The sequence below is a fragment of the Ictidomys tridecemlineatus genome, chromosome 9, assembly GCF_052094955.1.
Source record: "Ictidomys tridecemlineatus isolate mIctTri1 chromosome 9, mIctTri1.hap1, whole genome shotgun sequence".
Classification (NCBI taxonomy): Eukaryota; Metazoa; Chordata; class Mammalia; order Rodentia; family Sciuridae; genus Ictidomys; species Ictidomys tridecemlineatus.
The window spans coordinates 66,613,449-66,626,306 of record NC_135485.1 but is presented as its reverse complement, the minus strand read 5'-3'; the positions used below and the strand labels follow the sequence as shown (position 1 = coordinate 66,626,306).

Below are 12,858 nucleotides of genomic sequence, written 5' to 3'. Positions count from 1 at the left end.
GTTGGTAATTTGTATATCTTCTCTTTAGAAATGTCTATTTGTATCTATTGCCAAATTTTTAATCAGTTTTTTTTCTATTTAGTTATCTGGGTTCCTTATATATTCTAGATATTAATATCTTTTCAAATATATAGTCAAATTGCAAATTTGCAAGTATATTCTTCTATTCTATAGGCTGTCTCTTCACTCTAATTCCCTTTGCTGCGCAGGAACATTTTAGCTTGATGTAATCCCATTTATCTATTTTGCATTGTGGATCTTGTGCTTTTGAGGTCTTATCCAAAAAAATTCTTGCCTATTCCACTTCCCTAAAATGTTTTCCCCATGTTTTCTTCTTGAAGTTTGATAATTTTGGGCTTTACATTTAAGTCTTTAAATGAATTTAATTTCATTTTTGTAGCTGATAAAAAATAGGGTCTAGTTTCATCCTTTTGCATACAGATATCCAATTTTCCCAGTCCTCTTTATTTAAAATATTGTCCTTTCTCCAATGCAAGTTCTTAGCATTGAAAATCAGTTGGCTGTAGCTGTGAGGAATGACTCCTGGGCTCTCTATTGATCTTTGGAGTCTGTTTTATCCCAATACCATGCTGTATTGATTATTATAGCTATCTAGTATATTTTGAAGTTCTTTTTTCAATTATAACTGTCACTTTCCAGTAATTTATAATATTAGTAAATTCTTTAAATGAGTTAAATAGTTACCTTTATTATTCTTTTAAAAATGAGAATAGTTAAGCCCTACTTAGTTATACCATGAATGCCACCAGTAGTTCACCTGCATTTCTCTCAGGTAAAGTTCACAGCATCCCATGAGTTCACAGGACCCTTACTATAATTTCATAGCCAAGGAGCTTGAACTAGGAAACACACAGCTAGTAACTGGAGGGGCCAAGATTTGCTCATGGTGGTGGGATTTCAGAATCACACTGTAGTTATGTAATGGCTGAAGACAGTGATGGAGGAAGAATCCTGCCACTTTCTGGCTTTCTGATCTCAGCCCCTTCCCTCACTATGCTGAGAAAAGGTGAATTGAGGGAAAGATCAGAAGAAAAAAATGGAGAAGGAAAAATCTGTGGCACTTCTGTGAGCATGCTGCCCAAGGGAACAATTTACTTATGTAAAGCTGATGCCTGTTTAGCAACAGTATATAAGAAAGGTAAAACCTGTAGAGATTTTGCACATATGTTTAGAAATTCCCATGGAAAATTATAGCTTTGTTCTGTAGGATTGGTCTTGCAAAAAATTAGTAAAGACTTTTAAGAGGTGTGTACTCCCAATTCTGAGGCCTTGCAAATAGAATGTGCCCAGAGTGTCTGGCTGGCAATGGTAGGAACGGGTCAACCTCCTCCGTAAGAATATCCTTTGTAAGGAAAGTTATTAATGGAGAAAAATGATTTTAAAAAAACACTTTATTTAAAATTTTCTTTGAAGGAGCAGTGAAATTTCAAATTTTAAAATGAACAGAAAAGCCCAAAGGTCCTATGCTATCCCTAACTAGCAGCAGGGGGAAAGGACACATTGATTAGTAGATTATTAACAAAATTATTCCCTGTGGTGTTGGTTATGCAAACAATCAAATTATGCCCATCTATCTTCCTAGTGAGGTTTCACACTCCCTGACAGTACTGTCCCTGGAATTTCTGGGTGACAAAGGTATGTCATGCATACTTCCCCTGAAAGCACATGGTGCCATAAAACATCAGCCAGGAAGTGACTTTTTGCTGGACTGAAAAAGTAAATCACACAGGTGAATTGATTACACCTGTGGGAAGCTCTTTCATCTGGAGTGTGTGAGACAAATTCCTAACACCTTCAGGATCTGTGAGACTTCTCCTTAACATATGATTCATGCACCCAATAGCTTGGGGCAGCCTGTCAGGTTAGAGAGTGTGATCAGGTTAATATATCCAAATTCCATCCTTTCTAAAAATAAATAAACAAATACAAATGTTCTTGGGCACTCCATGCCCTGTAGGTACATAACAATACTCTTTGCTCCTTGATTCCTAGTTAAGCATAACTCTGGCTCCATGTCCCCATTTTCTATCCATTTGTAATCGATTATTATTTGACTGATTCTGTCATTCCACTAAGTGGCATTTTCTGACCATCACCAACAACTTCCTAATGGCCATATCACTGACAACCATGTTTGTGTTTTTTATTACTTTATGCCTCACTTCCCCTAAAACTCTCAATCTCACTCTTATTCCTGACATTTCCTATTTACATAGTTCTTGATTCTTAGAAGATCCCAGTCTCTTGCTTAATGATGAGACCAGTAGGATTGGTCTTGCAAAAAATTAGTAAGGACTTTTAAGAGAATAGTTAAGCTCTACTTAGTTAAGCTCTCCCTAGTTTAAGGATTATCTAAATTCTCTCCCCAGCCTTATTTTCACTTTACCTTGTACAGTTTCTCTCCTGAACTCATTGAATCTCACAGCATATAAATTGTTCCCAGATTTGTATTTTAATTTGGGCTATTGTTATAATTTCTAACATTAGATTTCTAAATGTACATTAAACATTTCAAAAAGGACATAATCAAAACATTCTCATACATCAATGTTTTAAAACAAGCTAAGTCATTTTTTCTTTAAAATATTTTCTAATTCCTGCAGTCTCAATGTTGGTTATTGGTACCAACTGTCCACACACATCATTGCATTGCCATTTGAGAGTCAACCTAGATTCTTCTTCCTTTCATGCCATTTACATAACCATACTGTGTTATTCAGCTTTTTCACCACTGTGTCCAAAAGATCTGATCAGAACAATTTTAGGGGAGGAAAACTGTATTTGAGAACTTATGGCTTCAGAGTTCTCAGTTTCATTCTTCAGGGTCCGAGGTGAGACAGAACATCATAGCAGAAGAGTGTGGCAGAGGGAAGCAGCTCACATGGTGATCAGAAATCAGAGAGAGAGAGAGAGAGAGAGAGAGAGAGAGAGAGAGAGAGAGAGAGAGAGAGAGAGAGAAACTCTCCACTCTCTAGATACAAAATATATACCCAAGAGCCATGCCCCCAGTGGAGCACTTCCTCCAGCCACATCTCACCTATCTCCCATCAGGGATCAATTCACTGATTAGTTTAAGGCAATAACCCAATAATATCCCTTCTAAACCTTCTTGCATTGCCTCACATGTGAGTTTTGGGGACTCCAAATCTAAATCATAACAGTTACCTACGAACTCCTGGCTGCCGCCTAAGTGATTAGATGATATTTTTTATACGAGTTTTTGAAGAACAGATATCTCAACCCAGAAAAATGCTGCCACACTGGCCTATCTTTGCAGCCAAACTCTTTTTCATGAAATAAAGTTGCCATCATCTGATTTTGGCCATTAAATCAAGAAATGTTTAGGTAGCACCTGTTGTATGCCAAGTACTGTACCATATCTACTTTCATTTTTTCTGTATCCTCACAAACAACAGGTTCTCAAACTATACTGAACTATTTGTTGTTTTCTAAATAGAGCAGATCATGTCTTAATGTCCTGTTGGTGTAGGTAGCTCCTGCCTTCATGAATCAGACTAGGAAACCTCATCCTGCTAGCTCCAACTTACAACATCTCCTGTGTCAAGTCCTTACTGACATTCCCTCAATCCCCAGCTCAACTTCACATATTTATTCTTTGATTTCTTAACACATTGTTTTGTAATTATTTATTTAGATGCCCATCTGTACTGGACTAGTCCTTCAATCTTCAAAAGAGAATTACTTGCCGGGTATATTGGCACATGTCTGTAATCCTAGTAGCTCGGGAGGCTGAGGTAGGAGGATTGCAAATTCAAAGCCAGTATCAGCAAAAGTGAGGTGGAAATACAAAATAGGGCTGGGGATGTGGCTCAATATTTAAGTGCCCATGAATTCAATCCCTGGTATAAAAAAATGGAGATTACTCTTCTACAGTTATTTTAATAAAATAATTATTATTTATATACTTATCATGATTATTATAAATAATATTAAAAACAGTTATATACTCTAAGTCTGCCCTATGAACTTCAGAGAAGTTTTGGTAAATTTCCCAAAGTACCACAGACACAGGCCTGAACTGGGGTTGCTCCAGGTCTAAAGACCTCCAGGGCTTATACAGGTAGAAGATCCCTTATCTGAGATGTTTGGAACCAGAAGTGTTTTAGATTTCATATTTTGGAAGATTTTAGAGGATTTTCATATATATATATATATATATATATGTGTGTGTGTGTGTGTGTGTGTGTGTGTGTGTGTGTGTGTGTGTGTAATGTTATATCTTGGCAATGGTACCCAAGTCTAAGCACCAAATTCACCCATATTCCATTTACATTTTATAGTCATAGCCTGAGAATAATGTTATGCAATCTTTTCAGTAATTTTGTGCATGAAACAAAGTTTACATGGTGTAGAATTAGATTTTGTGTTCTCATGTTATGGATAATCATCCTGTACTCTATTTATCATAGGGAAGTCCTCTGGTTCATATCCCTGGAATTAATATAAAGATGGATGAGGCACAAGTACTCTGCAGATATTTGTGGAATAATGAATGCACAAAAACAAAACCCTTTCATTTCCCCAACTTTAGAAAATAAGTGAAAAATTTTTATAACATAAAACTCTTTAATAGTTCTTTGGTTCTGATGTTAATTTTTGTAAAAATTAAAAACTAGAAGAGTCCTGGGTTTACTGAGGAAAAGCCAGAAATTAAAAACTTCTTTGTTGTTGCTCAAATTCCCTGCTATTGATAATTATGACTTTTTTTGTCCCTTCTTGTCTACAAATCACATGTTGGCCATAGCAGGAATTCACTTTGCTTTTCCTTCTACTGACCACAGCTCTGCCAGCAGGATAAATATTGGTTTCACCATGACTGTAAGAATTTGCAAAGAACATTCTCCCTTGGAAAATTCACAAGTCAAAATAAGACATCCTTTTTAGTACAGAAAATAAAAAATAAAACCAGTTAAACCTCACTTTAGTCTGTTAACAGTTTTCTATGTGGCCAAAAAAACTTCTGTAAGTAGAAAAGATTTAATCCAAGGAGGAAAGAGTCATAATAACCAGGGAAATGGTTGGTAGAACTTTGACTCTTTTCATAAGCAGAATGGGGAAAAAAAAGGAAAAAAGGAGAGACCTGGAAAAATGAAGCAAAGTGTTATAAGATGAACATAGTGACCTAGTGGCCTACGTTTGAGGCTAGTGGACCAATTAGAGACATCATTTAACCTACCAAGCCAAGGGCCTCTCTTCTACAACCAGAAAAATAGATTCAAGGCTGCTAGGTGACCTGCCACACATCTCCAAAAAAGCAGATCTGGGTTATGAATCTAGGTACATATAATTCTAACATCTTCTTTGTTCCACTCCGATGTCTTGGTTCAATTCAGACATGATCTCATCGGCATGCTGAGCATGCTTTCATGATCATATAGGAGAAAATCCAATTTCATGTTCTTCAGGTGAATCACTACCTTTCCAGATAAGCCTATGGTCAGTCTTTTGTTCATGGACACCTAGTATGTCATACAAAATTTGGTGTAGTATTTTTCCCAAGCTAAGTAATTACTTGCTTATGTTTCTTTATCCTCAACAAGTCTATAAATTCATAGATTTGTGGCAACCTGTTTTGTTTATCTTCTTAGCCCGAGCATCATTTGGTAGAAGTTCAACAAAACTTCGATATACAAATGAGCTAATTGTTAACTACATGGTTTAAAATTATATGAATTTGGACAGTAGCATTTTGTTGGACAAATCAATTTCCATAAATACAATTATAGCACAAACAGCCTACAATAAATATTAAAGAGAATGTTGGCCTTATCGACCACCACTATGAAGCTTCTATTTTAATTCATTAGTACCTATGGCTTAGCAGGAAAAGATAGATAATAATACTACATCAGGTGTTTGCTATCAATCTTAAATCCCTGATGGAATAGACCTATTGGGAGGTCTATTTGGGAGGAAAGAAACAAGTGTGAGTGTGTGTGTGTGTGTGTGTGTGTGCGCGCGCGCGCGCACCCATGTGTGTATAGCCATGTGAGGTGCTAAAAGTATACAATGGCAAAAAGGCAGCCTATATGACACATAAGGGCTGGAGAGTAAGGAACATTATTGATAAACAGAAATGTCTTCAGGAAGAAGTGAAAGCAAATGTTGAACAAAGGGTAAAATTTGGATGCACAAAGGAGGAGAAAGCAGAGGGGACATCGAACAGATAAAGAGGTGGTGCAAGACGTGTGTAGGGAAAAACAGTAGGTCAGTCTGGGGAAATAGTGGATTCATACTCCAGGTAATAGTTGGAATTGGGTTAGCAGGTAGTGATTGTTAGGCAGAATAGAATTTCCTCCTTTGGGCATTTGGGGTTCATAAAAACTTTTTGAGCTATGGATTGTTGCTTGACAACATGTTTTAGGACTACAAATTGAGCAATGCTTTATAAAATGGAGTGTGCACTGAAATAATTTGCCAAGAATTCTGGTGGTAGATTGGATGTGAGGATGAATGCTATCTTGAATAGTCACGGCTCAGGTTAAAGTTGCATGCATGAAACAATCAAGGCAGAGAGAACTAAGGCAAAGGAAATAGAAATGGGGCTCACAGAATGTAAGAAAGGATAAAGGAGTGATGCGTGAGCATTTGGTGACCATAGTGAATAAAAAGCCCCCGGGTAATTGATGACTTATCTCCAAGAAAGGGGCAACTCATGGGAAAACAATAAAATAAAGTCAGTTTAGAAATTTACTCTAGTTTTTCCAGGATCATAACAATCAAGCATTCTAGCCTATTATGGTTGAACCTAAGTATCCAAGACTCACAGTGTTATATATGTTCCCAGGTAACCAGAGCATAGAGTTTTCTCCTGGTATGAGTCTTAAAGAGGTAATAAAAATTTAGAGTTTCATGTCCAATGGGGTAAAAAACACATCACAATTTTTCTCTCCCTAGAACACAAATTCAAATTACCACAATCCCCCGTTTCCTGCCTAATAGATGTTTCTTGGCTACTAGGGTTTGAAAACCACTGGGAAAGCATTTTTAGTGACCTTAATTAGTATCAGAACAAAGAAAGAGAGATGAAAAGGGCAATAAAGGACAGCAAAGGTCTCCAGGAGAAAGGCACTCTGAGAAGTGAATTTTTTCAGCTTGCACAGCATGACAGCTCTGCTGTGACCAGGGAGGGCTCTGGAAACTTTATCCAACTCCACCCACCATTCTGAGGGCATTTCTAAAGCTAGTAGAAATGTGGAATCACCTCTTGACTAAATGTATATATATATATCAGGAAAAACAGCTAACAGCTACATCAAAATTTTTCCCCTCTGGGCACTTTTCCTAGCTTCACACACTCTCTTTCCTGCTTTGCTCGAAACGACTTAAGCAGATGCAAGAGGAGTGCAGAAACCCAGGTCGACTTCTCTGAACACTTGAGCACCCAGAGGTTTTAATATAATACAAAAGACACACTCTTTTTAAGGATGACATGGTGTGGGAACCCAGGAACAAGAGGGAAGTTCATTCTTTTTAGCTTCAAACCTTCAATGAAGATGAAATGTAAACCGCCTGCATTTCATGCTCTGCCACCATGACATGTGAGTGCAGCACAGAAACGGCATGGCAGCCATACGGGGGAGAGCAGCAGATGGGCACCTTCCTCCCCAATCCCCACTGCAGAACTGCAGTCACAGCTGCAGCCAAGGCACCAGACAGAGGCTGAAGGCTCCCTGCATCGTCTCTTTTTTTCTGGTTCTGACAGAAAGCAGAGTACAGATTGGTAAAGGAAGCACCTCTTAATCCCTGACTCGAATGCCGAACATTCCCCAAACTACTAAGACTACCGAGAAAGGAAAAACTTTAAAAATAGTCCCCTGGGAGATGATAGATGACAGCTCTTTCCTGTGCCTGTTGCCCTGTGCCAGCCCATGGGGATGCAGGCACTGGTATTTAAGGAAAATAGGAAGAGGAGAAGTGAACAGGGATTCCTGCAGATCTGCTGTACACTGAAGGAGGGAAGGTGAAAAGGTAAAAAATGCCTTACTTTGTCCTTCAAAGTTAATTCAGAATTCCCAAACTTCTCATGCTACTGCTAAGATATATGGGAAAGAGATGAAAAGAGAAATGTCCTTCAAGCAATTAGTCCTTGAGTCTTTTCAATCTCTGTCATTGTCAAATTCTCTATCAATGACACAGTCTGATAGTATCCATGAAATTCCCCAAACTCGATAAAATATAAGATAAAAACTTTGTATCTCATTTAATTTTCTGTGTAGATGTCAGAGAAATGTGATTCCTGAATTCCTTGCTGCTAACATATGACATGGTCATAGCCAGATCTTAACTATTTAAAGAGAAATGTTCAGAAGGTATCAGGGTCTCATTAATAAAAGTTTCCACTATATTTTGTATATTTGACTTTTCTTATTTTGCTGCCTTATCTTCTTATTGGCTCCTAGGTAAGGAAGATTAACTAAAACGTGGTAGATCAAAGAAAAAAGGGAGAACGTCATTCAACTCAGCTCCTGACTAAATTATTGGTTCACTAAGCTTCACATTAAGATTCTAATTACTTGGTTTCTATTTAAACAGCTCATTTCAAGGCAAAAGAAAGTTTTAAAATATTTTTATATAAAAACCTTTCCTGAAAACATTTCCTTGTACTTTTGCTGCACCTTTTAACTCTCTCAAACTCAGTCAATTCTGAAATGTCTCAGTTTCTTTGATTGATCATTAGTTGTTACACTGGCCCACCCTGCTCTTGACAGCTCATTTTTGCACTGTACCAATGTCATCTTATGAGGCATTTGGAAAGGCAAGGTGATTCTTATTTCTAGCCAATGTTAATCGATACAGTTGGAAGCCCCCTGAAAAGGGGTTACCACAGATAATCTGATTATCAAAATCATCTCAGCAGAGGAGACGAGGCAAACACAGGCAGCTAGAACCAAATCTAAAGTCGTGGGGCACAGAACAGGGATTTACAAGGGACCTGTCTCAAGACGTCAGAATGGCTGCTTGATTTGGGTCTGAGAAGGGCCCAGGAGAGCTCTGGCCCCTCCTTTCAGGCCAGTCAGTCCAGCTTGTTTAGTCCTCTGTCATTCAACGTGATCCTTATAGGACCACCGTTCTTTAAGCCACACCTACCCTGCCCACTCACAGACAGTAATAAACAGATCAATATGAGCCTTGAAAAATAAGTATAGGAAACACCCAAATCACTCACATACAGTTCTAAGCTCTTGCTTTCACAAATCCCATTTTATCTGAGCCTAAACGGATTTACAGCATGAGAGAATATGTTTATTTATGAAAAGAACATTAGCATATCATCTACCTACCTTTCCGAAAACTAAAACACCGTTTGATTCTTCTGTATGTGGCTTTAGGGATGAACGGAGTCGATGCTAAGGCACCTGAGGGGCGCACCCCAGAATTTCGGTCTTCAGGCATCATACAGGCCCCAAGTTCTGAGACCCGTTCAGGCTTCTTTAAAACCTGCGTCTGTGTGGAAACTCACAGCCACTCCTTCTCATGTTTGTTTGTTAGGTTTGAAGTGCTGATTCCTAGAACTCCAAGGTTTTGATCATCCAGGTCCTGGGTTAAGAATAAGTTACCAACTTGCCCTTACTCCTTTTTGGCAAAAAACAACAACAACAAACAAAACAAAACAAAAAACCCCTTCCTTTTCTTTTGCCTAATGCAAGGAGTTTTAAAGATAGTTTTTTTTTTTTTTTCCAATATCTGCAGACATTCCAAAATGTCACAGGCAAATAACTGCAGCAAAGTATACCCCCATCCAAACAGCAGGGAGTGTTGTGTTTTGTTTTGTTTTATTAAGAACTATCTTCTCAGCTGGACTGAGATTCCTCTGGAAAGGTCAGCAAATAGCCCTGTGCAAGGGGAAAGAGGAACAATGACAAAAAAAGGCCCCTCAGGAATACTTCAGGACAGTCCTTGTTGGCTCCTTTCATCTGAGCACAGAGGGAGGAAAATCATGGTACCTTCTCCAAAAAGCATTTCAGTGCATGAAATATCCCTCGCACAGAACTCCCCTGTTCCTTTTATAGCACCCCTCATCCTCTGATGCTCTCTTGCTACCTTTTCCCTTCTGTCTTCCAGCTCCCCAGGGAATCACCATGTCAGAACAGTCCAGTGCCCATTCCAGGAGGCTCCTGGCTGTGCAGGGAGGCGGAGGCTTTGCAGGGCGCTTCTCCTCCCCCTCCTCCAGCTCTGTCTCCCCTTTTCTCAATGAGAGCTGGGCGGGCACTGGCAGGGCTGCGGCTGCCTCTGCCTCGTCACAGCTGTGGTTGCTGCTGCCTTCAGTGCCCGCTGGTCACATGTAGCAGGTGCAGTCACAACATGAGGGGAGGAGGGAGGCTGCCACACTGCAATGCAAATTGAATCGCACCCCTTTCCTCCTCTTTTGACTTTGCATTGACCTCTTGGCTGGGCTCCTGTCTTATGTAGCAGCTCTGCAGCTGGCTGGTTCAACCCTCCAGAAATCACAGAGCACCAAACTCTCCCTAGGGGTAAACCTTTCACTCCCTCTGTTCTACATTTATTTATTTTTTTCCTGCACAAGATTGACGTCTTCTCAGATATTGTATGGTTAAATCAATTTGCAAGTGTGAGTGCTAATGTAAGGTGGATATCCTTAAAACACACATATTACATACATGTCTATGTATATCAGTGTCTATAAAATAAAATTAAATCCACTAGCTGAGAGTCTGTAGGTATAACCACAAAATAAGTTAACTTATGTATGTGTGCATATTAATACACAAATATAAATTTCTCTGGTTATGGTTTGAAAATCAATTCAAATTTAAACCTTCCCCCATGTTCCTGCATACAGCCTCTCTACCCAACCCCCACATTCACCAATCCTTTCAGTCCTACTCACTGAATAATTGACTTGTTGGGTTAATCATTCATCCACCTGGCTGTTCCATAAGCAGATTTGGAATGTTAGTGCTTTAACCCCAAATGACCCCCAAGGACTCTTTTCTCCTGCCTGGGCATTCAATCAGAGCTTCTTAAAACTGAGGGGTGCTAACAAGTAACTCTTATTAATCACATCACTGCTCTTACTTGCAACCCAGGTGGGTGAGACTGTCATTTAGCAGATCCAATAAGTGTAACTTGGTACCACTGAAGCAGATGCAGTGTTCACCTGAGAGTATCTGAACCCAAAGGAAAACTCAGGCACCTGTGCACTGGTGTGAAGAGAACACTTGTCACCACAAGATTTTGGAACTGGAATGGTAATACGATTTTTTCCAGTATTCTTATGTCACTAAACTAAATTTTGATTGGAATTACTAAACTAAAATTTGATTGGAAACTAAAGGCAAGAGAAGTAAAACCAGATTTCTAAGATCACACAGCTGGCCTGTGTCTGAGCAAGTCCACACTGCCACTGAACTAAGCCCTGCCTCCACTTCCACTGATTATGCATCATGGAAGTTATTAAGAGAATATTAAAAGAATAATTTTACTTTATAGCCAGAACTTTAACTCAATTCTTTACATACTGAGACAGAAATATACAGAAGAAAAACTAATTTTGTGAGTAGCTAAAGTAAGTCTAAACATTAAACTTTAATGAGCAATTAGTGGATTTTTACACTCTTCTGATCTTGGGCTAGGCACATCCAAGAACACTGCCTCAAAAACAATTGGAAAGAAACCCAGTTTACAAATGAACAAATAACAAACAACAACAATAATAACAACAAAAACAACAACAAAAAATACTAATCAATGTTTCCAAAGCTAAATAAATGTTTCGACATCCTAGTATTTAGATTTACTTTTGAGCAGACCCCACAGGCTTCTTAGCATTGTTAACAGGGAAATAACTGTTTATAGTGGTTTTCAGCAGATAGCACAAAGTTGAGGTATCTAGATTCAGTTATTAGGCTGAGGAATTAAGAGGAAATGTCTACTTTCCACATTTCCATTAATTCTCCTCCCACATCTGAATGCTTATTATAAATTTGTTATACTTGAAGAAAAAAAAAGACCTATCAGAATTAATATTATCTAAATGACCATACTACCAAAAGCACTCTACAGATGTAATGCAATTCCAATCAAAATTCCAATGACATTCCTCATAGAAATAGAAAAAGCAGTCATGAAATTCATATGGAAAAATAAGAGACCCAGAATAGCTAAAGCAATCCTTAGCAAGAAGAGTAAAGCAGGTGTCATCACTATACCAGATCTTAAATTACATTACAGAGCAATAGTAACAAAAACAGCATGGTTTTGGCACCAAAATAGGTTGGTAGACCAATGGCACAGAATAGAGGACACAAAGACTAACCCACATAATTACAGTTATCTTATATCAGACAAAGGCACCAAAAACATATATTGGAGAAAACATAGCCTCTTCAACAAAGGGCGGTGGGAAAACTGGAAATACACATGCAGCAAAATGAAATTAAGTACAATTTCTCTTACCATGTCCAAAATTCAATTCAAAGTGGATCAAAGACCTAGGTTAAAACAATGACCCTGCATCTAATAGAAGAAAAAGTAGGCTCCAATCTCCATCATATCAGATTAGGCCCCTACTTCCTTAATGAGACTCCTGTAGTGCAAGAATTAAAATCAAGAATTAATAAATGGGATGGATTCAAACTAAAAATCTTCTTCTCAGCAAAAGAAATAATCAGTGATGTGAATAGAGCTTGGAAGCAAATTTTTTCCACTTGCACATCAGATACAGCACTAATCTCTAGGGTATATACAGAACTCAAAAAGCTAAGCACCAAAATAACAAATAAACCAATTAATAAATGGGCCAAGGAACGAACAGATACTCTCAGAAGATGATATATAATCAATCAACAAATA

The 12,858-nt window shown here is 38.3% G+C and overlaps 1 protein-coding gene across 8 annotated transcripts in view; it reads right to left on the bottom strand.

Annotated features, from left to right (window-relative positions):
* Positions 1-12,858, bottom strand: part of Arhgap24 (Rho GTPase activating protein 24) — a 711,589-nt gene that overhangs the window by 55,258 nt on the left and 643,473 nt on the right. Inside the window, exon 1 of one of the 8 annotated variants that reach the window (XM_078021567.1) lies at positions 10,087-10,320. The exons of 6 other annotated variants lie outside the window; for them this stretch is intronic. In XM_078021567.1, coding sequence (XP_077877693.1) covers positions 10,087-10,126 — 40 coding nt within the window. In that variant the 5' untranslated portion in view covers positions 10,127-10,320. Of the gene's footprint in view, positions 1-9,326; positions 10,321-12,858 lie in introns of those variants that run through there. One more of the 8 variants, XM_005341738.5, reaches the window with a different exon arrangement.